Source organism: Macaca fascicularis, chromosome 11 (assembly GCF_037993035.2).
Source record: "Macaca fascicularis isolate 582-1 chromosome 11, T2T-MFA8v1.1".
In the NCBI taxonomy this organism is placed as follows: Eukaryota; Metazoa; Chordata; class Mammalia; order Primates; family Cercopithecidae; genus Macaca; species Macaca fascicularis.
The window spans coordinates 51,495,792-51,521,895 of record NC_088385.1 but is presented as its reverse complement, the minus strand read 5'-3'; the positions used below and the strand labels follow the sequence as shown (position 1 = coordinate 51,521,895).

Here is a 26,104-nt window from a genome sequence, read left to right as displayed (position 1 = left end):
CTGGAGATAGAGGGAGGCTCTGGCAGAGTGACAGAACTCTAGGGCCGTTTATTTCTGTCAGAGGACTGAATGATACATGTGAACAGACACTTTGGCTAAACTAATGCTGAATCTGGATCCCCGCCAGCCTTTTTAGATACTAACATAAACTTATCCCTGTTCTCAAGATGTGCATTTGGGAAACCTGGCCTAAGCTTTCCATCTAGCAACTACATGTTCATCAAAAACAAGATTCTAATGGCAGTAGCTGAGCACTAGCAATAATTATGTGATGAGTCAGGAAGGATTTTGAATTATTGTATCCTGAGGACTGAACTTAATAAATTTTCTTTAAGGTGTGGACTACATATAGCCTTAGAAAAAGAGAATTAGTTTTGGTGGTAGCGGAGGCAGAATAAAATAAAAATCTCCCTTTGAAAATGGAATTTTTATTTTTATTTTTATTTTTATTTTTGAGACGGAGTCGCGCTCTGTCGCCCAGGCTGGAGTGCAGTGGCCGGATCTCAGCTCACTGCAAGCTCCGCCTCCCGGGTTTACGCCATTCTCCTGCCTCAGCCTCCCGAGTAGCTGGGACTACAGGCGCCAGTCACCTCGCCCGGCTAGTCTTTTGTATTTTTTAGTAGAGACGGGGTTTCACCGTGTTAGCCAGGATGGTCTCGATCTCCTGACCTCGTGATCCACCCATCTCGGCCTCCCAAAGTGCTGGGATTACAGGCTTGAGCCACCGCGCCCGGCCGAAAATGGAATTTTTAATGACTTCTAAATTTATTGTTTCTGGATTTAAGTTTACAGGATGAAGAGAAAAAAATCTGATATAAGTAAAGCTGATTTCTGGATATCACTAATAATATTCTGGTGTTTAGCCTTTCACGTAAGGGTCACTTGTCCCCTAATGACAGGCAAAGCCCTATTCTTTAATAGAAAACCTTAAACAGGGCCAGAAGCCAGCTCACCAGCTGGGTCCATGTGGATGCTTCATTCTATTCAGATGAACGTTCAGTACCTTAGTGTATTGAAAAAGCAGCCAATGCTCACTCTGCTTGTCTATTGGCAGTTAAAAATAAGGGTTGCATGGTGGGATAAGCTTTTGAACTGATGACTCATGGCGCTTGGAGATTAACGCATATGATAAACCAACAAGTCAGTCCTGCGCCCGGAATGCTATATATATTTTTCTAACCAGTAAAGGTCAATAGTGCTATTTGGTAAAGCTTATTCACATTTTTGGTTCTCTTACAGTGCTGTTTGTTAAACCTTAATTACATTTCCAGTTCTCTTTTCCTTGCCTATTCATATGGACTGATTTAAATTACCATTATTTTGCATGTTGATAATGGCCTCACAAAGAGGGAGTGATAAAAATAGGCCAGTCCTGATGTGTCATAGTTTAAGGTCACAGCAACAGGAAGAACTAGCATTCATGTCATACAGCATGGCAATGTAGACTTGACCCCCAGCAGTCCTTGGATAGATAGCATTAGTTATTATGCAACTCTGATAACAGGTGCAGGAAATTTGTGTCTAGCTTAGGAAAGCAGGGACAGGGACTCGACCCCAGAGCTCCTAAGTTCCAAGCTCATTTCTTTTTGCTATGTTGATTTTAGAACTGTGTTTGAAGCAATACTTCTCTTATTTTACTTATTTATTTATTTTAGCATAGTTTTAAAAATGATTCCACATTCATACAACATTCTTTGGTGAATACAAAGAAAGTTGACTAAAACCTAATCCCCTCCCATATTCCAAATAGGGCATCTCTTATACTTCCTATTGTGAATAAGAATATTATTTGTATGGAAAGGCACTTTTGCTATAAAATTATTTTATCCTGCTTACTATTCCTTTTTATATCATACTTAATCATTCCCCGTTTGATATACTGCTTCTTAATTTTAATATTTTTTCTTTATTTTTAGGTTTTCCAGTTTGTTGATGTACAGTTTTTCGTGATAGTCTCTAATCATTCTTTGCATTTCTGTTGTCTAATTTGTTATGTCCCTCTTTTCATTTCTGATTTTATTTATTTGGGCCTTCTCTTTTTTTTTCTTAGTCCAGGTAAAGGTTTGTCAAGTAGTTTATCTTCCAAAAAAAACCCCAAAAACCAAAAAACAAAAAACAAAAACTGTTCATTTGTCACAAAATTAGAAATAAAATCCTAAAATTTATTTAGAACCATGAAAGACCTCAAATAGCTAAAGTAATCCTTAGCCAAAAGAACAAAACCAAAGGCATCACAATACCTGACTTCAAAATTTGCTACAAAGCTGTAGTAACCAAATCAGCATGATACTGGCATAGAAACAGATACATAGACCAATGGAACAAAGTAGAGTACCCAGATATAGATTCACACATTTTGAGCCAATTCATCTTCAACAAAGGTGCCAAGAACATACAACGGGGAAAAGACAGTCTTCAATGAGTGGTTCTGGGAAAACTGGGTAACTATATGCAGAAGAATGAAACTAGACTGCCATCTCTCACCATACACAAAAATCAAATCATATCAAAATGGATTAAAGGCTTAACTCTAAGACTGAAACCATGAAACTACCAGAAGAAAATATTAGGCCAATGCTCCAGGATATTGGTCTCAGCAAAGAGTTTTTGTGTAAGACCTCAAAAGCACAGGCAACCAAAGCAAAATTAGACAAATGGGATTGCATCAAGCTAAAAATCTTCTGCACAGCAAAGGAAACAATCAACAAAATGAAAGAAACAACCCACAAAATGGGAGAAAATATTTGCAAAGTACCCATCTGACAAGGGATTAATAACCAGAATATAAGGGGCTCAAACAACTCAATAGGAAAACAACAACAACAAAAACAACAATAATCTCCCAACCACACACACACACACAATAATCCCCCCAAAACCCAAATAATTTGATTAAAAAATGGGCAAAAGTCTGAACAGACATTTCTCAAAAGAAGACACAAATGACCAATAGGTATATGAAAAAAAATGCTCAACATCACTAATCACCAGATAAATGCAAAATTCTGATGAGATTGGTATCTTCCCCCAGTTAAAACGGCTTTTATAAAAAAGACAGGCAATAATGGATGCTGGTGAGGATGTGGAGAAAGGGGAACCCTTGTATACTCTTGGTGGAAATGTAAATTACTACGGCCACTTTCGAGAAAAGTATGGAGGTTTCTCAAAAAACCAAAAATAAGGGCCAGATGCGGTAGCTGACGCCTGTAATCCCAGCACTTTGGGAGGCCAAGGCAGGAAGTTCGCTTAAGCCCAGGAGTTCGAGATCAGCTTGGGGAATATAGTGAAACCTCATTGCTAAAACAAACAAGCAAGCAAACAAACAAAAACTAAAAAAGAACTGCCATATGATACAGCAATTCCACTACTGTTTATTTATCCAAGAGAAAGGAAATCAATACATCAAAAAGGCATATGCACTCCCATGCTCATTCAGCACTATTCACAGTAGCCAAACTACGAATCGAACTAAGTGTCTATCACTGGATGAATGGATAAAGAAAAGGTAGTATATGTAGGTATGTAATAATATTCAGTAAATAGGAGGTAATTATGTGAAGTAGAATCAGCCAAGCACAAAAAGATGAATATCGCATGTTGTCACTCATATATGGGAGCTAAAAAAAATGGATCTCATAAAGACAGAGATTATATTGGTTCTTATCAGAGGCTGGGAAGTTTAGCAGGAAGGGGAGGATGAAGAGAAGTTGATTAATGGTACAAATATATGATTGGACACAAGAAATAAGACTTAGTGTTAACATAGATCAGTAGGGTGACTGTAGTTTACAATAATCTATTGCACATTTCAAAATAGCTAGAAGAGAATAATTTGGATGGTTCTAATATAAAGAAAATGCAAATATTTAAGATGATGGATATCTCAATACACTTATTTGATCTTTACAAATTCTATGAGTGTATTAAATTATCTCATGTACTTCAAAACTATGTACATCTATTATGCATGAATACAAAAAGTACAAAAAATAAATATTTTGCCTATTTTTTTAATTGAATTTTTTGGTCCTACTGAGTTATGAGAGTTATTTATATAATCTGAATACAAGTCCTTTAATATTTTCTCCTATTTTATAGCTTGACTTTTCATTTTCTTGATGGTATCTTTCAAAAAGCTAGAAGTTTTTAATTTTGATGAAGTATAATTTCTCAATTTTTTCTTTTAATATATGTGCGTTTTGTGTTTTGCTTAAGAAATCTGCCTAACCCAAGTCACAGAACTTTTATTCTAAAAGTTTTATAGTTTTAGCTTTTACATGTAAACTTATAATCCACTTTAGGTTGATTATTGTATATGATGCAAGACAAGATGAGGATCCTCTCCCTTTCTTCTTTAATTCCTTCCTTCCTTCCTTCCTTCCTTCCTTCCTTCCTTCCTTCCTTCCTTCCTTCCTTCCTTCCTTCCTTCCTTCCTTCCTTCCTTTTGTCCTTCCCCTCTCCCCTCCCATTCCCTCCCCTCCCCTCCCCTCCCCTCCCCTCCCCTCCCCTTCCTTTCCCTTCTTTTACCTTCCCTTCCCTTCCCTTCCCTTCCTTCTTTCCTTCCTATATGGATGTTCCATTGTTCAGGCATCATTGTTCAAAAGATTACCTTTTATCCATTGAAAAATCTTGATATCTTTGTAAAAAATCAATTAAGCATCATATATATGTCTATTCCTATGCTCTTTATTCCATTAATTTCTATGCCTAGCCTTATGCTAAAACTATACTGTCTTGATTCCTATAGCTTTATAGTGTAGTATTGACGTCACACACTGTGAATCCTCTGATTTTGCTCTTTTTCAAAAAAATTTTTGGCTTTTCTGTTTTCTTTGATTTTTCCATATAAATTTAAAAATCAGCTTATTAATTGTTACAAAATAGCCTACTGGAATTTATTTTTTATTTATTTATTTATTTTGAGATGGCGTCTCACTCTGTCACCCAGACTGGAGTGCAGTGGTAGGATCTCAGCTCATTGCAAGCTCCGCCTCCTGGATTCACGCCATTCTTCTGCTTCAGCCTCCCGAGTAGCTGGGACTACAGGCGCCCACCACCATGCTCGGCTAATTTTTTGTATTTTTAGTAGAGATGGGGTTTCACCGTGTTAGCTAGGATGTTAGCCAGGATGGTCTCGATCTCCTGACCTCGTGATCCACCTGTCTCGGCCTCCCAAAGTGCTGGGATTACAGGCATGAGCCACTGCACCCAACCGCCTACTGGCATTTTTACTGAGATTTTCTTGAATCTTTATATCAATATGAAGATAATTGATATCTTAACAATGTGAAACATTTGTATCTGTGAGCATGGTAGATCTTTTTATCCTTTTAGATATTTTTTAATTTCACTCAGCAAAGCTGTATAGTTTTTTGTGTAAAATCTTACCTATATTTTATTTCTCTCCGTAAGTATTTTGTGTTTTTTAATGCTGTTATAAATAATATTTTTTAAAAACTGTATTTTTAATTATTCCTTGCTAGGATATACAAATAGAATTGATTTCGGCATATTGACGTTGTATTCTGCAACCTTGCCAACGCACTTACTAGTTGTAGTAGCTTTCTCACAGATGCTTTCGGATTTTTTAAAGGTAGATGACCATGTCTTTTAGGGAAAACATTTATTTCTTCCTTCTCAGCGTGAATAACTTTTATTTCTTTTTCTGTTTAATTTTTAATTTTTTTCTGAGACAGAATCTTGCTTTATCTCCCAGGCTAGAGTGCAGTGGCATGATCTTGGCTTATTGCAACCTCTGTCTCTTGGGTTCAAGCAAATCTCCTGCCTCAACCTCCCAAGTAGCTGGGACTACAGGTGCTCACCACCATGCCCAGCAAATTTGTGTACTTTTGGTAGAAAGGGAGTTTCACCATGTTGGCCAGACTGGTCTCAAACTCCTGACCTCAGGAGATTCACCCACTTCAGCCTCCCAAAGTGCTGGGATTACAGGTGTGAACCACCACACCCAGCCGTTTTATTTCTTTTTATTGCCTCATTGGATGGATTGAATATAATCTCCAATATAATGTTGCCTCATTAGATGTATATTTTAAATGCTCTTTGTTAGATTGAAGAAGTTCCCTTTTATTTTACTTTGCAGTGAATTATTTATTTTAATGTGACTAGGTGTTGAATTTTGTCAAATCATTTTTTTCCATCAGTTGATATAATCACATGCTTTTCCTTCTTTAGATTGTAAATGTGCTGAATTATCTTGATTGATTTTAAAATATTTAATCAACCTTGCATTTCTGGAATCAACTCCACCTTGTTGTAGTTTATTATCCTTTCTATATATTGCCAGATATAACTTAATAATATTTTGTTTAGGATTTTGTATGTTCAAAAGGTAAACTTAGTGTCTATGTTCTAGTTTTATTTTCTGTTTTGTAACTGTCCATCTGGTTTTGGCTAATGTCATAAGAAGAGTTGGGAAGTGTTTCCTCTTTATTTTCTGGAATATTTGTGTAAAATTGCTATTAATTATCCTTTAAATGTGGTGGAATTTAGTGTTGAAACTATGTAAGACTAGAGATTTTATTGATTATAAAAGAGGAATGTAGACTTTTCCAAATAGAATTGTGGATTTGTCTACTTCTTCTTTCAGTCCTATTACTCTTTCTCTAGGTAAGTGTTTCATACATTTTGATGCTTTGCTGTTAGGTGCATATATACTTAGGATTGTTATGTCTTAATTGTGAACCATTTTATTATTCTGTAATAAAGTTTGCTTTTTCTGACATTCACATATGACATTCAACTTTTTTTTGATTCATGTTTACGTAGTATATATATATTTTTATATATTTTTAATCCTTTAACTTACCTCATTATATTTGAAGTAAATTTCTTTTTAACAACATATAGTGGGACTATATTTTTCAAATTCCTTCTTATGAGTTTTTTAATTGTTATGATTAGACCACTTGCATTTAAGGCAATTATTGACTTGTTTGGATTTTGGTCTACCATTTTATTGTTTCTCTTTGTTCTTTCTATTTTCTGTTCCTATCTAAACTCTTTCCTGCTTTCTTTCAAGTTATTTAAATAATCTTTAGAATTCCATTTTACCTATTATATCTCTTAACTATACCTTTATTGAATTGTAGCATTTTAAGTTAGTGCTGTAGAGAATTATAAGATACATACTTCGCTTTTTATCATCTACTTAGAGTTCATATGTTATTACTTCAATTGGAATGTGGAAACCTTACCATTGTATCAGTCCCTTTATTTCCATATCTTTACATTGTATTTGTCTCATGTGTTAAATCTACATGTATTAAAACTCCATTAGATAATTTTAAAACATTTTCTTTCAATCATTGTGGTAGCCAGGAGAATGGAGTCCCAAAGATGTCTACACCCTAATCCCTAGAACCTGTGAATATGTTACTTTACATAGCAAAGAGACTTGAACATGTGCTTAAGGCAAAGGGTCTTCAGATAGGGAGACTATATTGGATTGTCCAGGGGGTCCTAATCTAAAAATATAAATCCTTAAAAGCAGAGGCCCTTTCTAAACTGTAGTCAGAGAACCAGAGAGAGTGTAGTGTGAGAAAGACTTAGCCTGCTGTTGCTAGATTGAAGATTGAAGGAGGGGACAAGGAGCCAAGGAATGCAGACACCCTGTAGAAGTTAAAAAATGTATAGAAATAGATTCTTCCCTAGAGTTTTCAGAGTGAAGCTTAGTCATGTCAATTATTTGATTTTAGCTTGGTAAGTCTGGTGTCAGACTTATGACCTTTGGGTTTATAAAATCATACATTTGTGGGCCAGGTTCGGTGGCTCACACCCATAATCCTAGCACTTTGGGAGGACAAGACAGGTTGATCATTTGAGATGAGGAGTTCAAGACCAGCCTGGCCAACATTATAAAACCCTGACTCTACTAAAAATACAAAAAAATTTTTTTTCTGGGCATGTTGTTACATGTCTGTAGTCTCTGGTACTTGGGAGGCCGAGGCAGGAGAATTGCTTGAGCCCAGGAGGCAGAGATTGCAGTGAGTTGAGATTGCATCACTACACTACAGTCTGGGTGACAGAAGGAGACTCTGTCTCAAAATAAAAGGAAAAAAAGTATATAGCCAGGCACGGTGGCTCACGACTGTAATCCCAGCACTTTGGGAGGCTGAGTAGGGTGGATCACCTGAGGTCAGGAGTTTGAGACCAGCCTGGCCAACATGGTGAAACCCTGTCTCTACTAAAAATACAAAATTTAGCCAGGCCTGTTGGTGCCTGCCTGTAATCCCAGCTACCTGGGAGGCTGAGGCAGGAGAATTGCTTGAACCCAGGAGGCGGAGGTTGCAGTGAGCCGAGACGATGCCACTGCACTCCAGCCATCTCAAAAATAATAATAAATAAAAGATGTATATGTGTGTGTGTGTATGTGTATATATATGTATATGAATTTGTATTGTTTTAATCCACCAAAGTTGTGATAATTTGTTATAGCAGCAATGGAAAAATAATATAACCATCAAACATATTTTACAGTACTCAAGAATAGTATATATTTTTAACCCAAATATTTGCCATTTCTACTGTTCATTCCTGATATGCTGTTGTCTTTCTGGTATTATTTCCCTTCTGTCTGAAGAACTTTCTCTAGCAATAATTTTAGAGTAGGTCTATTGGCAATCAGTTTTTAAAGATTTTCTTTATTAGAGAATGTTTTTCTTTCTTATTTATTCCTGAAGGATATTTTAACAGACACAGAATTCTGGGATGACAAAATTCTTTGGACACTTAGAAAAAAAATTCCACTTTTTTGTGGCCTCCATGGTTTGCATTCATTCAAACTGTTGTTTCCCTATATGTAATGCCATTTTTTCTTGTTGCTTTTAGGATTTTTTTTCTCTATTGATAGTTTCCTTTTTCTATTGTTTTCAGCACTCTAGTTATGGATTCCTTTAAGTGTGTCCTGTTGAAGTTTGCTGAGCTCCTTGAATCTGTAAGTTTGTCTTTTGCCAAATTTGAGACATCTTAGGCCATTCTTTTTGAATGACAACGACAAAATGTCTGCACTCTTTCTTCTCCCCTTCTGGAATTCCGAGGACATTTTCTTTTCGTTTTATCACACAGGTTCCTGTGGCTATATTCATTTAAAAAATAAAGTCTTCTCCCTTTTGTTCAGATTGGGTAATTTTAATTGATCTGTCTTCAAGCTCACTAATTCTTTCCTTTATCATTTTCGTTCTGCTACTGGACCCATTCTAATGAGTCTTTTTAAAAAAATTTCAGTTATTCTGTTTTCCAGCTCTAAAATTTCCACTTGGTTCTTCTCTATATCTTCTATGTATTTGCTGCCATTTTCTGTCTTTCATTTGTTTCTAGAGTATTTTTGTTTATTTGTTAGAGCATTTTTGTAATGGTTTCTTTAATCTTTTCTAGATAATTCCAACATCTGTGTCATCTTGGCATTAGTATCTGTTGATTGTATTTTTCTCATTTAGGTTGAAGTTTTCCTAGTTCTCCATATGCCAAATAATTTTTATTATAATCTCCATATTTTAATATTATGTTATAAAACTCTGAATTTTGTTAAGTACTGTGGTGAATGTTGGATTTTTAAAAATTTAAGCAGGCAATTGACCCATTTGAATTTAGACAAAAGATTTTGACTAGTCTTCCTTTTGTGTGGTTTTAAGACTTTGTAGAGGCCAGCCTGTGACCTGGCTGGTAATCACTGCCTGGTTGGTCTGAGTGCAGTGGTGCTTACAACTAATTGGTCACAACCAATTACAGATTTATTTGTTCATTTTCCACTCCGAGTGCTTCAGTTGACTGGCCAAAAAAACAAAAAACGAAAAACAAAAATCAAGAACAAAAAACAAAGTACTCACTGCCAGTATGGTAGTACTTCAAACTCTGGTTTTCTTTCCCAGTTTGCTTGATACCATGTAATATTCAGAGTCCTCAAATACTTTATACATTCTGTTGAAGTTTGATGGCATTCAGTGGGAGAAATGGTAAAGAGTACTTAATCCATTTTACCCAGAGTTGGAGCCCCATGATATTCTTTAATTCTTGAAAACTTTTAAATTTTATTTGTTTAAATGTTATCTATAATACTGTATATCTCTATTCTTTCTAGTCTGTTATTCCACATCTCTAAGTAGCTGTGTGTTGGTTACTTTAACTGTAACATTCATGTTTTGTTTATGTTTTCCATTCTTTTTATCAGTCTTGGCACATTCTCAGTAATATTCTCACATCTGACTTTTTGTTTTCAATTTTTTGTCACTAATTTTTAGCACTGTTTTATTGCTACTTATTAGAGCTAATGGTGTTTAATATTGTTTTTAAATATACTTTTATTTCTAGAAGTTCTATTTGGTTTCTTTTGAGATATGCCTACTCTTTTATCATACAATTCTGTCATTTCATTATTTTTTATGTACCTTTAAAAATATCTCCAATCACTTAAACATTCTTTTTTTATGCTTTCTGTCACTTATTTTTTGATATCCTGAGTTCATGAGATACTTATTCTCTGTTTCTCTCTCTCTCTCTCTGTGTATCTTTCTTGACTATTTTTCATGGTCTTTTATTTCAGTGTAATAACAATAACAATGGCAATTATTATTATTGTTAGTATGATTGCACAGCAGGAATTTTTCTCTTGTGTACCAGAAGTCATAGAAAGCCACTTAAAATAAGTTTTACATTTGCTTCTTCAGAAGACCCTGAGAGTTTAATGCTACTTTTTGATTTTAGAATTTCCATACCAGTGAGGAGTGTGATTTTGCACCTTGTACCTGCAAGTGGCAAAGCTTAAGATTTGACATCTAGTATAGGTGTGTTGGTTTTCCACAAGGGCATGTGCAGCTGGAAGCATTTTGCCACTTCTTGGGCCAACATGCAGAGTTTTAAAGTTTCAAAAGTTTCTTTTTGTAGGTGATATAATTCTTCAAAGCCTACTACTCTTATCAGAAGAATCAGTAATATCATCACCTTTCCTGGCTTCCAAAAGTTTTTGTTTTCAGTTCTGGTGTGGCTATTAAAATCCCACTCTATTTTCTTAGAGTCCCAATAGAGTCTGAATCCCTGTGTCCCACCCTCTCCCAATTCTTGCACCAGCTATCACTTTCTCTTTCCATCTTCTGCTATATCTTTTTTTCCTCGCACCTGGGGATTTTCTTTTCTTAATTTAAAGCTCATCTGTAAGTTTAAAAATTGGACGTTTTACTTAGCTTTGAAATGTGTGTATGTAGGAAGGGATCTAAGGGTGGTTAGAGTCAACCATGTTTACTGAACTTTACCTCATGTAGTCGGTACTTACATTAGTTTTCCATGGATGCTGTAACAAATTACCACAAATTTAGTGGATTAAAACAATACAAATTTATTATCTTACAGTTTGGTTGTTGAGAAGTCTAAAATAGTCTTGACTTTTTTGGGTAAAAGTCAAGGTATCAGCAGGGTTGTAATCCTTTCCGGAAGCTCTAAGGAATAATCCTTTTTCTTGCCCTTTCCAGTTTCTAGATGCCTCCCATATTCCTTGTCTGATAGCCCTTCTATATTTTCCCATCTTCATAGGCAGCAACAGGAAGTCGAGTTCTTCTCATATTGCATTAATCTGACCTCTGCTTCTGCCTCCTTCTTCCTCATTTAAAGGCCCTTGTGATTATATTGGGCATACCCAGATAATCTGAAATAATCTTCCTATTTTAAGGTTACCTGATTAACAATCTTAATTCTATCTGCAACCTTAAATCCCCTTTGCCATGTGAGGTGACATTCACAGGTTCCAGGGATTAGTACCTGGAAAAGATTGTTTCTTAAGGGGGAGGGCATTGGAGTATTATTATGCCTACAACAATGATTGCAAGCAAAATTTTAACATTGTCTAAAAGGAGTTTGGGTGGATGTGCATATAATACATAAGACAACTACAACCTAAAGAGTTGAGGATAAAGGGATTGATGTGGTAGTAAAGCTTCTATATTCCAACTGAAGTGGTAACATATGGACTCTAGGTAGAAGGCGAAAAGTTAAGTATGTGTATTGTATTCCCTAGATTACCAATTTTAAATGCTTCACAAAGAGATATAGTCAAAAAACACATAGATAAAATGGAAGACTGAAAATACTGGCATTCCATAGATAGAGACCAAGAATTCGACTAACAGGACAGCCCCAACAAAGAATTATCCAGCCCCAAAATGTTAGTAGTTATAATGTTGAAAACTCCTGCCCAGGTTGAGAAACTCTGCCCTAGCTAATACAATGATTCACCTTTACTATGGGTTTCTAAGACTTACACCTTATTTTTAGAGAAACGACCCTTCACCCCTCCCCATACTCATATTTTAATGATTTCCACAGTATTTAATTAGGTCAAATAATTACAGTAGCAGGTTCAACTAGAATTATTTTGGGCACTAAATACCACTGTTCTGGAGGGAGCCTCAGTGTGCATTGTACAGGAGATAAGCCCATTAACCACCAGCTTTCAGCCTATCATGGATGAGAGTCAGAGAAACTGGAGAGTATCCCTACTTTCATGAGTTGGTTGAATACAGGTTGGTTAGGAGGACTTTTACATGAAAATACATGTGCATATGTATATATATGTTTTATTATTTTCTCTAAAAATGATATGTAAATGATACATTATTTAAAATTTATTTTGTGTAACTTTTGTAGATACTTATTACAATTTAATATTTTAGATGCACTGCTGTGGAAAAGTCTTTAATTCTCTGACTATTAATTTCTTTTCATTGATTAATTAAATTGTATTATTTATTTGGCATAGTTTTTCAAATTTGGGAAGTTGCATATGACAATAGGTTATCACTTGTAAGTACTGAAATATTTCTCAAACTTTACAAAGTTACAAATAGAATTAAATGGGAAATTCGATGAGAATTAAAAATTAATTTAAAAGAGCTCCCAAATTCTGAATCTTTTCTCTTAAAAATTCTAAGGGCAGAACTAAAAATACCCCTTTCCCTATAGTATAACATAGTATATGTATTCCACTATGTGATAATATCTGTATCTATATATCTATAGATAAAACGTATATTATACTGCTGCCTTGCAGGGGGCTCAGACTACCCAGTAGGTATTTTGGTAACTGTAGCTGTATAGTGTTCAGTTGGAGAATTCAGTACCCACATATTTGTATGGAAGTTTAAGAAACTCAATTGATCATTGTACAGATTAATACTATAATGGGTTTTGAAACTCTTAAAGTGGAATGTCATTCCTCAAAATTTACCTAAAAATTTTAGGGATATGTTAAAAAAATATGTGCCATTGATCTTGAATATACATGACTGCTGAAAAATGGATCTCAAATTACACCACTGTTATGGTCCCGGGCATATATGGTGAAGGGCAGGTAGAGCCTGCATGAGTGTGGTCAACAGTGGGATGGCTCTTCTCTCTCGCCTGGGCTCCTTCTCCTCCCTCTGCTTATTTATGTATTTATGTATTTATTTATCTCTCTCTCTCTATCCATCTCCTCTATGTATATTTTGGCGTGAACGGACGCCCTGGCTCAGTTCCCCTTGCCTTCTGCTGTATGCTGGTCCCATAGAGTCCGGGTCTCCACGCTGTATTTGGCAGGGGGCGCGCGAGGTCCCAGAGCTGTCCAGCACCTCCTGGCCAAGTTCTCCTCTGCGCTCTCGCGCCGGGGAAGCTCTCCAGCGCTCCACCCCGGGCAGGGAACCTCTCCACCAGGACTCCCGAGGATTCCCAGACTCGCCATCCGTCTCCACCAGTCTCTATCTACTTTGCCCAGCTCCACCTCGGCAGTGGAGCGTGTTTTGGTGGCTTTCCTCCGCACGCCCTGGAGGGGGAGCGCCCTGCACCCGGGGGGGGGGGCGGGGGGCGGGCTTCGGAGCTCAGTGCATGAATGCACGTGGGCTTCCCTCCTTTGCCTAAAGGGCGGGCGAGCGCTTCTTGCTCCAGCCTTGCCTCCTGCAGCTGGGTGGTCTTTTTTCTCTCCTGTCTTTCAAGACACGCGCCCGAAATCGAGGGGTGAGAGAAAAGACCGCCCATCAACTTAGCACCTTGGAATTAGATATTTCAATCCCGAAAGGAGGTTGGCATTGCCCGGGTCATCGAGAGAGGGAGGGAGAAGACCTGAGGCTGCAACGGCTCCGGGGCTCGCTAGACCGGGTTTGGCATCAAGGAGACCCTGCGGGAGACCGAAGCGGAGCACCGGCCTCGCCCTCGGCGGCCCCTCCCTCCTTCTCACCCCGCCTCCCCCGGCCCGCCCCTCCCTCCCCGGAGGAGCAGTCTCTCCTCGCTTCTCCGGGAGCTCTCTCCATTGTCTCTGCCTTTACAACAGGTTCGGGCGGCGGGGAAGACGGGCGGGTGCGGGGCCGCCCCAGCCCGGGCTTTCTTGGGGCCGCCCCCCTTCTACCGGGTGTGCGAGTCTTTGGCTGCTTTTATTCGGCTGTGGAGCTAATTCCCCGGCGGAGTCGCGCCGGGGCGAGTCCGACCCCTCCCTCCGGGCCCCCTCCTGGCCGCGCCGCCGCCTCGGCTCTGCGTGTGGGAATGATGTGCGCATTGGAGGGTCTAAGTTCTTCACGCGCCTGGGGAGGCCTCTCTTTTCTTTCTTAGGCAACCAAAGCGTATTAATCCTACTAATCAGTAAATTCGAGGCAGCAGCAGGAGAGACAAACGCTTGATTCCAAGAACCTCTTCGATTTTTATTTTTATTTTTAAAGAGGGAGACGATGGACTGAGCTGATCCGCACCATGGAGTCTTGGGTCTTACTGAGAACATTCTGTTTGATCTTCGGTCTCGGAGCAGGTGAGTGGCCGCAGAGCTGGGACTGGGGAAAGAGATGGCTCCCGCCTCGGGGCAGCATGGTCTGGTTGGGGAAGCCTCGCTTTTCCCTGACCCAAAGTAGGTCTGGAGTGGGAAGCTTTAAGTAGGGGAGCGGGTTTGGATTTGGGTTTTTTTTTTTTTCTGTGCTTGCCTTGGAGACCGCGAGGCGGGTCACGTCCCTAGTCCAGGGTCGGAGGGCTGAGGGGGAACTTTGCAGAGAGAGGGATTTAAAGTAGGTCATGGAAACGGGACTGAGTGCTTCGCTATTTAAAGCCTGGCTGCTGATCTCAGGTAAGGTTCTCGGTGGAGGAGGAGGCGGTCGCCTCTCATCTTCAGTTCCCAATATTGTCGCGAAGATGCGGTTCTTTGCTGCCCTGGAGGAAGAGACTTGCATTTTGATGGAGCTTTTCCTTTTTTTCTCTCCCCTCTCATACCCCTCACCAGTTTGGGGGCTTGGTGTGGACCCTTCCCTACAGATTGACGTCCTATCAGAGTTAGAACTCGGAGAGTCCACGACCGGAGTGCGCCAGGTCCCGGGGCTGCATAATGGGACGAAAGCCTTTCTCTTTCAAGGTATGCCCCACATGCTGCATCCCCACTGTGATTTCAGTTCCGATAACCCCGGCAGGAGTTGTCCTCGCCGTTCGCCCTAACTTTGTATTGCCTCATGGATGACAGTACCTTAGCTGAGGTGTAGAGGGGCCAGTGTGAGACACAGAGCCCTATCTCTTTTAAGTGTTTTTTCTCTCCTGCCGCACCCTTCTCCTCCTTACTTTGTACTCTTGCCAGTTCTAATGGGTAGTCCCTTAATTACCCAGCAGAAACTCCTATGGCAGATGGTTAATTTTAGAATCTGGGGAACAATGAATTATAACACAAACGCCTCGTTTGGGTGAAATTGATTTAGGTAGGAAACAGGATAGCTTAATCTTAGTTAAGACACTGATCTCTGAAAGTTTCAGGTACAATGGTGCCCTGCTTGAAGGAATTGTTTTATGGGGGTAGCTTTCTGGAAAAATTAATGCCTCTGAATATTTTTACCTACTGTATATCACAGTCACACTATATTTGAGGCAAGATTTATCATTGAAAGACCCTCATTCTTCCTTCATCCACCAGTAACAAGAGAAAGGGAATAATAGTCTCAAAAGTATTTTGGAAAGATTTCAACTAAATGTTAATCTAGAAGTGTATCATGTATTATCATTAATTGTGTACCTAGGATTTTACAACTTTTTTTTTTTGAAGTCAATGGATATTGGCTGGGTACAAATGTCTGCATCTCAAATTATATTTAAATGTGTTGTGCAGTCAGAAGCAAATTCCAATGCAACAAACCTTCAACTTTGATTAGAGCTTCTGAGGATTGCTTGTTTGTGGAAAGTTGCCATAGTAAGAGCTTCTAAAAGATGGCTAAACGTGTACAGACAGACTAGATTCACATATAGTGAAGAATACATGAAGGCAAAAGAGAAATGGAGTTTGGTTTAACATATCTGATGGACTAAAGCTTCCTGCCCTACCTCACCCAGATTTTTGTTGTTGTTGTTGTTGTTGTTGTTATTTTGGTGCCATGGCTTTGAAAGTGCAATTCATAATTACTAAAGAGTTGGATATGCAAAAGGAAACCACTTCAGAAAAGATGCTACCAAGAAATAGAAATAAAATAAAACTTGAATGTTTCTGTAGTGGTGTTGTTGCCTGATATAGCCAGTATGTGTCACCATGGACACTAACACCAAAGCCTACAGTTGGGAAAGAGGAAATTCGCATGTGTTACGTTTACTTAAAACAAGTTTGCTCTTATAAAAAATTAAAATGCAATTTTCTGGTTTAAAAATTATTGTTTAAATTTTCTGTTTAATCAATTTTTTATTGTAACAAATATTTATGGTAATGTTTTATTCACTTAAAGGTCTTTTATGGAGGGTGGGGCTTGGATATTGAATCCTTTAAAAACAATGACCACATCTAATAAAGAAGATAAGGCTACACTGTCAGCAAAATTTCACATAGTTGAATAGACATGTCAGTAGGGTTAACCTTCTGGTTTGTTTTGTTTTGTGTTGTTTTGTTTTTATCTCTGATTTTTAATCCTTGTGAACTGAAAACAAAGTTATTTCAGGACTGCCAATTTGAGTAACTGGAAAGCTTTATAGAATCTAAAGCTCGTAATAAACAAACGGTATTGTAGTGCTCTTAAAATTTACAAAGGTCCTTTAAATTTTATTAGTATTCTACCTAGTTTCCTCTATAGAGTGTCTGATCTGTCACAAACAGAAACCTTCAAGACTGTGCATTTTATATTCTGATGCTAGAAAATTAAACAATTTTTAGGAAATAGTCTCAGGAATCGATAACCTTTCCTAGTTAATTAAAAATGTTTAGTTATTCATTTTTATTTAAATTGTCAAATTATTCAAGGCATTGTGTTCAAAATACATAAGGCACATAAAATGTTTTCTTTGAATTGTCCATAGTAACTAGATATCCATGTACATTGATGAATTGGTTGTTTTTGCTTCCTGATTGATGCCAAGCTCAATATTTAGACACAGTAAATACCTAACAAATATGGTTTATGAGATTTGAAGGTGTAAAATTTCATTTTCTGCCAAATGATAAACTTTAATATAACCGATCAATCAACAAGTATTTCCTGCATGTAATGTTCTCAGTAGGCATATATTACTGATGTATTGATTATGCTGTTGTGATTTCTTTTATTCTAAGATTCGGATTATGAAATTGACAAAAGGTGGCCCTTTGGCCATGCATAGAATTTCGCATTACCTTGGAAAGGTCTTTGCTAATAGCATTTGGAAACTTGTTAGGAAGTCAGTTCTGAGTCTTGCAGCTTTATTGAGATTTCCTTTGACTTTAGAGAGAAAAAAATATTCAGATTCTGAAGATTTTATAGATTCTATTTACAGTGAGTTGAGGGTGCTGCAGATATTTTGTACAGTGTATGCATATACACTATACATAGTCATAGCAGGAATAGTAACAAATTACAAAATCTGTGAGATGCTCTCAGGTTTCATATGAACTTATCATATAAGTTTCTTTGTGCTATCAGATATGTTCTAAATAGATGGAAGGGGTTTTGAACCATCACATTTTTTCCCGCAGTAACATAACCATCTTCTTCTGTCTTTTAACTTTAAAATAAAGAAATCTCAACATATACTTTCCCAATGATTTTTGTTCATTTAATATTGCTTTTCTTTGTGCCAGTTTTTCTCCTTAGTGAATTTTGAGATGCATGCAATTCAATACTTTTTAGAACAATACATTTATTAATATCTATACCTAATAAAAAAATAGAAATATATTTTAAAGTCATATATTTAAAAAATAATAATAGCAACTATAGTATCATTAAAATGGTTTTGTTGTTGTTGAAATTTGATTTATAGTTGCTTTGGTAATTCAAGTAATAAGATGCTAAATTAGATTACACCTTAATAAATATGGCTTTTGATCTTTGCCAATTATAATAATTTTCAAAAAAGGAGTTCAGGCAATATTCTAGTCATTTCTAGCTATAATCTGACTCGCAGCCACAAAAATACACTTATTATGCTTTTAAAAATTAGAGGAGTGAATGTTGACACTAAAAACACCTATGAAAAGTTATAAAGGGTTCTACCTTCTAAAATCTAGGAAGTAGTTCCCAAGAATGATCATAATGTTTTTTTCCTCTCTGTACATGAGAGATCAGAAATAAGAGTATAAAGAAGCACCATTCAAGGACTTTCCAGCAATGTTAGCATGATTTTTAGATCTTTAATTTTAACAATTAATCTGGCCAGGTTTCCAAGGTAGATAATTTCCTCTGTTGGTTTAATACAATTTCTTCTGAAGTGTTCACAGATTTTATAATCTCATTAATCCACAGAAAAGAAGTAGATAAGATCAAAGCATTTTTTTTTACAAGTTAGTAAACTGAAAATAAGCTTAGTAGTTATTTGTAAAGAACTTTGAGGTTTTAAAGGGAAAAAAAGGTCGTATGTCTCCTCTTATGCCATGAGTAAGAATAAAATAGGCATTTGGTAGCAGCAGAATGAAATAGGCATTTGGTAGTAGACCATGGACTTTAGCAGGCAAAGGTAACTGCATTGAGGAAATCGAGGTGGCACTAATTTATCTTCAGTATGTTGGTTGGTGAGCATCTGTGCACTTTGAAGTGATGGCTATTGGTGCCCAAATAGAGTGGAATAACACAGTGATTAAGAGATGCACTTAGAAACAAGATATACTGATATAGAATTTCATTAGTTGTTTTACTGTGGTGAAGTTCTTTAATTTCTCTAAGCTTCAGTACCCTGAATTATAAAGTGATTATTGTTATGACGATTAAGTGAGTTACGTTCATTCAATCAAATAAGTTATTGTTGTGAAACTAGCATACTGCTAGGTGTTAGGCACACAACAAATGAAGAAGTTGGAACTTAACTTTGACTTCATAGTGTCTTAAAAATAGCCGTTGAACAATTACATAGTTACTGACCTAATCACCATTAAGATAAATTATATGAAGAAAAACTGAAGATATAATGAGAATCTTTATTTTAGTTATGGGAATCTCTGGCTTAGGGAAACCATCTTTGAAGAATAGTCATTTAAGCTTATAGTTGGAGGATATGTAAGAGTAGTCTGGAGAAGAGAAGCTATGGGGATAGGTAAAGGGACTAGTGTGTGAGCAAAGTTCTGAGTATGGAATGAGCGTGCATTTTAGAAAATGGAGGAAGTCTAGAGAAGTAGAAACATAGGGCATGTAATATGAAATAAAGCATATGAGGAAAGCAGGGGCCAGGTTACATGGTATGCTATATTAATAGAGTAGAATTGAAAATTTATCATTATGTAAAGATATATTATGGTGGGTAGAATAATGGTCCTGTGTAGATGTTTATGTCTTAATTCTTGGAACCAAAGAATCGGTTATGTTATATGGCAAGGGGAAGTTAAGATTGCTCATCAGCTGAATTTAAGATTAGGAGGCTATCATAGATTATCTGGGTGAGCCCTGTGTAATCAGAAGAATCTTTTAAAATGCGGAGAAGGAAGCAGAAGAGTCAATGTAGAGTGATGTGATATGAGAAAAACTAGTCTGGCCACTGGTGGCTTTAAAGATGATAGTGGGCCACAAGCCAAGGACTGCAGGCTGTCTTTAAAAGCTGAAAAAGGCAAGAAAATGAATTTTCTCTTAGAGCCTCCAGAAGGAATGTAGTGCTACTGATACCTTGATTTTAGAGCAATGAGACTCATTTTGGACTTCTGATCTCCAGAACTGTGCAATAATAGATTTGTGTTGATTAAAGTCACTAAGTTTGTGGTGATTTGTTTGAGCAGTAATAGGAAACTCATACAAATTTTGGTTCATGAAAGTGGGGTGTTGGTGTAAGAAATACCTAAAAAATATGGAAGTGGCTTTGGAATTGGGCAATGAGCAAGATGTTGGATGAATTTTGAGGAGCATGATAGAAAAAGCCTAGATTGCCTTAAGTAGACTTTCAGTGGAAATATGGATATTGGTGACTCTACTAGTGAGGACTGAGAAGAAAGTGAAGAGCATGGTAGAGAGAAAATCTAAATTACCTCTGAGTATTTCTAAATCATCAAAAGGAGAGCATTGGTGAGGTATAGACATTAAAGGAACTGCCATTGATGGTTCAGATGGAAATAAGGAATTTTTATTATAAACTGGAGGAAAGGGGACCCTTCTCATATAGGGGCAGAAAACTTAGCTGAATTGTACCCTGTGGTTATGTGGAAATCAAAACTTGTAAATGATGAACTTAGATTTTAGCTAAGGTGATTTCTAAGCAACAAAAGTGTTGAAGGTGCGCTCTGGCTTTTTCTTGATGTTTGTAGGAACGTGAGAGGAGAGAGAGAGATTTAAGGAATAATTGTTAAGCAAAACATATTCATAACTTGATATTTGAGAAATGATCAACCTATTCAGATTCCAAAACATGTTAAAATAGGATATTCACTGTCAGGAATACCTGGTCTGAAAAGAAAGCCAAGGATGTGACTAGAAAATATTTTGCTAGTGCCTCAGAAATATCAAAAGGTCAGAGTATTCAGTTACATTGAGGGCTCTTTGAAGAATATATGACTCACAGATCCCCTCAACCATTTCAGCAGAGGTCACAAATAGGGATGGAATTATCCAAGAAATATCTGTGGAGGAGCCTTTTTTGTTTAACGGAGTGAATCTCCATGACGTACATGGGAGATCTGCAAGGTTCTTAAGAGTATTATGCCAGTAAAATTGCTGCTGGTGTGGCCTGAAAGAATCAGTGAGAGAATAAAGTGAAAGAAGGTGTTGGATCCCCAAAATTCTACAAGCAAAAAACAGTCTAACTTGGCTGTAAACATCTTTCTATGAAGCTATCTTTCATGAAAAAAGAAGTTTAATTCAAAGGGCAGAACTCAGAGCCCAGAGCATGGAGCTGACTCCAGAGGGTGGAGCCAATAATTACAGAAGCTTATTTCTAGACCTTGAAACCAAGTGGTGTTTGCCTGACTGGATTTTAAAATTGCTTGGTTATGGCAACTGTTTTTTTTGTTTCTTTCTTCCATTTTCTCCCTTTTTGAATGAGAATATTTAGAACTATCACCTTTATCTGCCTTACCATTGTATTTTTGGGAGCAGATAGCATGTTTCAAGGTGTGCCTCAGAATGGATTATATGCAATGCCTTTCTTATACCTGTTTTAGATGTTTTGGATGGTGAGTTTTGAGACTTTTGTTTTTGTTTTATGTTTTTATTACTTCACATTTAATTATTTTTAAATTGACAAAATTGTATACATTTATTGTGTACAACACAATGTTTTGAAATATGCATTGTGGAATGGCTAAATTGAGCTAATTAACATATTCATCACCTCATGTAGTTATAATTTTTTGTGGTGAGAACACTTAAAATCTGTTTGAAATTTTAAAGAATACAACGTATTATTATTATAGTCATTATGTTGTACCATAGACCTCTTGAACATATTGTGCCATCTAATTGAATTTTGGTATCCTTTGGTTAACATCTCCCCAACAACTACCTCCCATCCCGAGACCCTAGTAACCACTATTCTACTTTCTGCTCCTGTAAGTTCAACTTTTTAAGATCCCACATATAAGTGAGATCATGTGGTATTTTCTTTCTGTGACAGGTTTACTTCACTTTACATAATGTCTTCCAGGTTGATCCATGTTGTCTCAAATAACAGGATTTTCTTCTTTGAGGTGGAATAGTATTCCATTGTGTGTGTGTGTATATATATATATACACACAAACACAAAAACACATACATACCAGATTTTCTTTATGCATTCATTTGCATTCTTATGTTTTTTGCAGCATATTCATAATGGCCAAGATGTGAGATCAACCTAATTAATGGTCACCAATGGATGAATGAATAAAGAAAAATGTCATTGGAATTTCAGTAAGGGTTGCAGTAAATCTGTAGATCATTTTGGATAGTGTGGACATTTTAACAATATTAATTCTTTGAATCCATGACCAAAGGATATCTTTTCATTTATTTGTATCTCCTTCATTTCCTTCATCAGTGTTTTATAGTTCCAGTGTACAGATCTTTCACCTTCTTGATTAAATTTATATGTAAGTATTTTATTTTTTTCATAGCCATTGTAAATGAGATTGTTTTCATGATTTCTTTTTCAGGTAGTTCTTTTTTTTTTTTTCTTTTTTTTTTTTTTTTAAGATGGAGTCTCACTCTTTCACCTAGGCTGGAGTGCAGTGGTGCAATCTAGGCTCACTGCAACCTCTGCCTCCTGGGTTCAAATTATTCTCCTGCATCAGCCTCCCAAGTAGCTGGGATTACAGGCACCTGTCACCACACCTGGCTAATTAGACAGGGTTTCGCCATGTTGGCCAGGCCAGTCTCGATCTCCTCACCTCGAGTGATCCAACCGCCTCAGGCTCACAAAATGCTCGGATTACAGTTGTGAGCCACCGCACCTGACCAGTTTATTGTTAATATATAGAAACACTACTTTTTGTTTGTATATTGATTTTGTATCCTGAAACTATACTGAAATCATTTATTAGTTCTGACAATTTTTTGGTGGCATCTTCAGGATTTTCTAGATATAAGATGATGTCAAATGCAAACAGGGATAAATTAAGTGGCAAGATTGGGCATCCTTGTCTTTTTCCTTATTTTAGAGGAAAAGCCTTCAACTTTTTACTGTTGAGTATAATGTTAGCTGTAGTTTTGTTATATCTGAGCTTTATTGTGTCGAGATACATTTCTTCTATACATTTATTGAGAGTTTTTATCATGAAATGATGTTAAATTTTGTCAAACGTTTTTCTGCAAATATTGAAATGATCATGTGGATTTTGTCCTTTATTCTTTTAATTTGGTGTATTACATTTATAGATTTGTGTATGTTGAGTCATTCTTGCATGCTTGGGATAAATCCTACTTGATCATGGTGAATGATACTTTTAATGTGCTGTTGAGTTTGGTTTGCCAGTATTTTGTTGAGGATTATTGCATCTCTGTTCATCAGCAATATTGGCCTGTAATTTTCTTGTAGTATCCTTGTTTGGCTTTGGTGTCATAGTAATGCTGGCCTTAGAAGATAAATTTGGAATTTATTCTCTCTTCTTCATTTTTTTTTGGAAGAGTTTGAGAAGGATTGGTATTAGTTATTTAAATAGAGTTTAGCAGTGAAACCATCAGACCTTGGACTTTTCTTTGATGAAGGACTCTTTATTATTGATTCAATTTCCTTACAAGTTATTTGTCTGTTCAGATTTTTCATTTTTTTCATGATTTAGTCTTGGTAGGTTGTGTGTGTCTAGGAATGTATTAAGTTTTGGTATGTTGTGTCAGTTCTTATTTGTTTCAAGATGTCTTCTAATTTCCCTAATTTCCCCTTCCTTTATAATTTCCCTTTTAATTTCTTTTTTGACCAATTGGTTGTTCATGAGCATGTTAACTTTTATATATTAGCAAATTTTGTAGAATTCTTCTGTTATTGATTTCTAGTTCCATACCTATGTTAATCTCTTCTGGCTACTACAACGAAGTATCTTAGATTGGGTAATTTTTTTATTTCTCACAATTCTGGAGGGTAAGAAGTCCAAGATCAAGGTGCCAGCAGATTTGGTGTCTGGTGATGGCCATTCCTCATAGATTGCACCTTCTTTGTGTCTTCACATGGTGGGAGGGATGAATGCTGTATCCTCACATGGCAGAAGGGCAAGAGGCTCTAGGGTGCTTCCTTCAATCTCTTTCATGAGAGCATTAATCTCATTCATGAAAGTGGATCACTCATGACTTTCCAAAAGGCCCCACCTCTTAATAATATCACATTATGTATTAGGTTCCAACATTTGAATCTCGGAAGGGCATATACACTTAAACCATGGCAATACCATTGTGGTTAGAAAAGGTACATGATATGGTTTCATTATTTTTAAATTTGTTAAAACTTTTTTAATGGTCTAACATATGATGTATCCTGGAGTGTGTTCCATGTGCGCTAGAGAAAGAATGACTATGCTGCTGCTATTGGATGAAATATTCTTTATATGTCTGTTAGATCCATTTGATCTAAAGTGTAGTTTAAATTAAATGTTTCCTTATTGATTTTCTGTCTGGATGATCTGTTCATTGCTGCAAGTAGAGTATTAAAGTTCCCTATTGCTATTGTATTGTATTGCATTCTATCTGTTCTTTTAGATATGTTAATATTTGCTTTATATATTTAGGTGCACTGATGTAAAGTGCATTTATATTTACAATTGCTATATCATCTTGATAAGTTTATCTCTCTATCATTGTATAAAGTACTTTGTCTCATTTTACAGTTTTTGTCTTAAAGTCTATTTTATTTGATGTAAGCATAGCTATCTTGTTCTATTTTGTTTCCATTTTCATGGAATTTATTTTTTATCCCTTCACTTTCAGTTTTCATGTGTTGTTAAAAGTGAAGTGAGTCTCTTATAGGCAGCATGTATCTGGGTCTTGCTTTTTATTTTTAGAATACATTCAGCCACTTTATGTCTTTTGGTAGCAGGATTTAATCCATTTGCTTTCAAGGTAATTATTGATAGGTAAGAACTTACTACAGGCATTATGTTAATTGTTTTATGGTAGTTTTGGACATCATTTATTCCTTTCCTCCTCTCTTGTTGTCTTCCTTTGTGCTTAGGTGATTTCCTCTGCTGGTATGCTTTGATTCCTTTCCTTTCATCTTTTATGTATCTATTATAGATTTTTTCTTTGTAGTTACCACAAGGTTTACATAAAACATTTTGTAGTTATAATAGGCTATATTAAGCTGATAACAATTTAACTTTGATCTCATAAGAAAAACTCTATACATTTACTGCAACTCCCTGCCTACATTTTATTTTATTTTTTAAGGCACAGTTTGCATCTTTTTATATCATGTATTCCTTCACAAGTTATTGTAGCTTTTATTATTTTTAAATAGTTTTTACTTTTAACCTTCATACTAAAGAGATAAGTGATTTACACACTACCATTATAGTATTAGAGCATTCTAAATTTGACTTTATACTTCATTTTACCCATGAGTTTTACATTTCAGATGTTTTCTTGTTACTAATTAGCATCCTTTTCTTTCAGCTTGAAGAACTCCCTTTAGCATTTCTTGTAAGACAGGTCTGGTGATGATGAACTCCCTTAGCTTTTGTTTGTTTGGTAAAGTCTTTATCTCTCCTTCATTTTTGAAGGGAGTGTTTGCCGGGTTCAATATTTTTTGTTGGCAGTTTCTTTTTCTTTTTTTTTTTTATTACTTCTATACTTTTGATATCACCCAACTCTCTCCTGGTCTGTAAGACTTCTGTTGAGAAAACTTCTGTTAGCTTTATTGGAACTCCTTTATATGTGATTTGGCTCTTTTACTAGTTTTAGGATTTTTTTCGTCTTTGATTTTTGACAGTTTGATTATAATATGTCACGATATAGTCTTATTTGGATTGAATCTGGCTGAAGACCATTCACCTTTCTGTATCTGAATATCTTTCTCCAGATTTGAAATGTTTTCTGCTACTATTTCTTTAAAGAATCTGGAAACCATCATTCTTAGCAAACTAACACAGGAACAGAAAACCAAACACCACATGTTCTCACTCATAAGTGGGAGTTGAACAATGAGAACACATGGACACGGGGAGGGGAACATCACACACTGGGGCCTGTTGGGGGATGGAGGGCTAGGGGAGGGATAGCATTAGGATAAATACCTAATGTAGATGACAGGTTGATGGGTACAGCAAGCCACCATGGC

At 36.5% G+C, this 26,104-nt stretch overlaps 1 protein-coding gene across 4 annotated transcripts in view; it reads left to right on the top strand.

Moving 5' to 3' along the window:
* The window catches only part of NELL2 (neural EGFL like 2), a 415,912-nt gene that overhangs the window by 31,114 nt on the left and 358,694 nt on the right, over nucleotides 1-26,104 (top strand). The window contains exons 1-3 of one of the 4 annotated variants that reach the window (XM_005570625.5): nucleotides 13,894-13,995; nucleotides 14,691-14,776; nucleotides 15,239-15,367. In XM_005570625.5, coding sequence (XP_005570682.2) covers nucleotides 14,722-14,776; nucleotides 15,239-15,367 — 184 coding nt within the window. In that variant the 5' untranslated portion in view covers nucleotides 13,894-13,995; nucleotides 14,691-14,721. Of the gene's footprint in view, nucleotides 1-13,893; nucleotides 14,060-14,246; nucleotides 14,309-14,690; nucleotides 14,777-15,238; nucleotides 15,368-26,104 lie in introns of those variants that run through there. The other 3 variants (XM_065524062.2, XM_005570627.5, XM_045365097.3) reach the window with 3 other exon arrangements.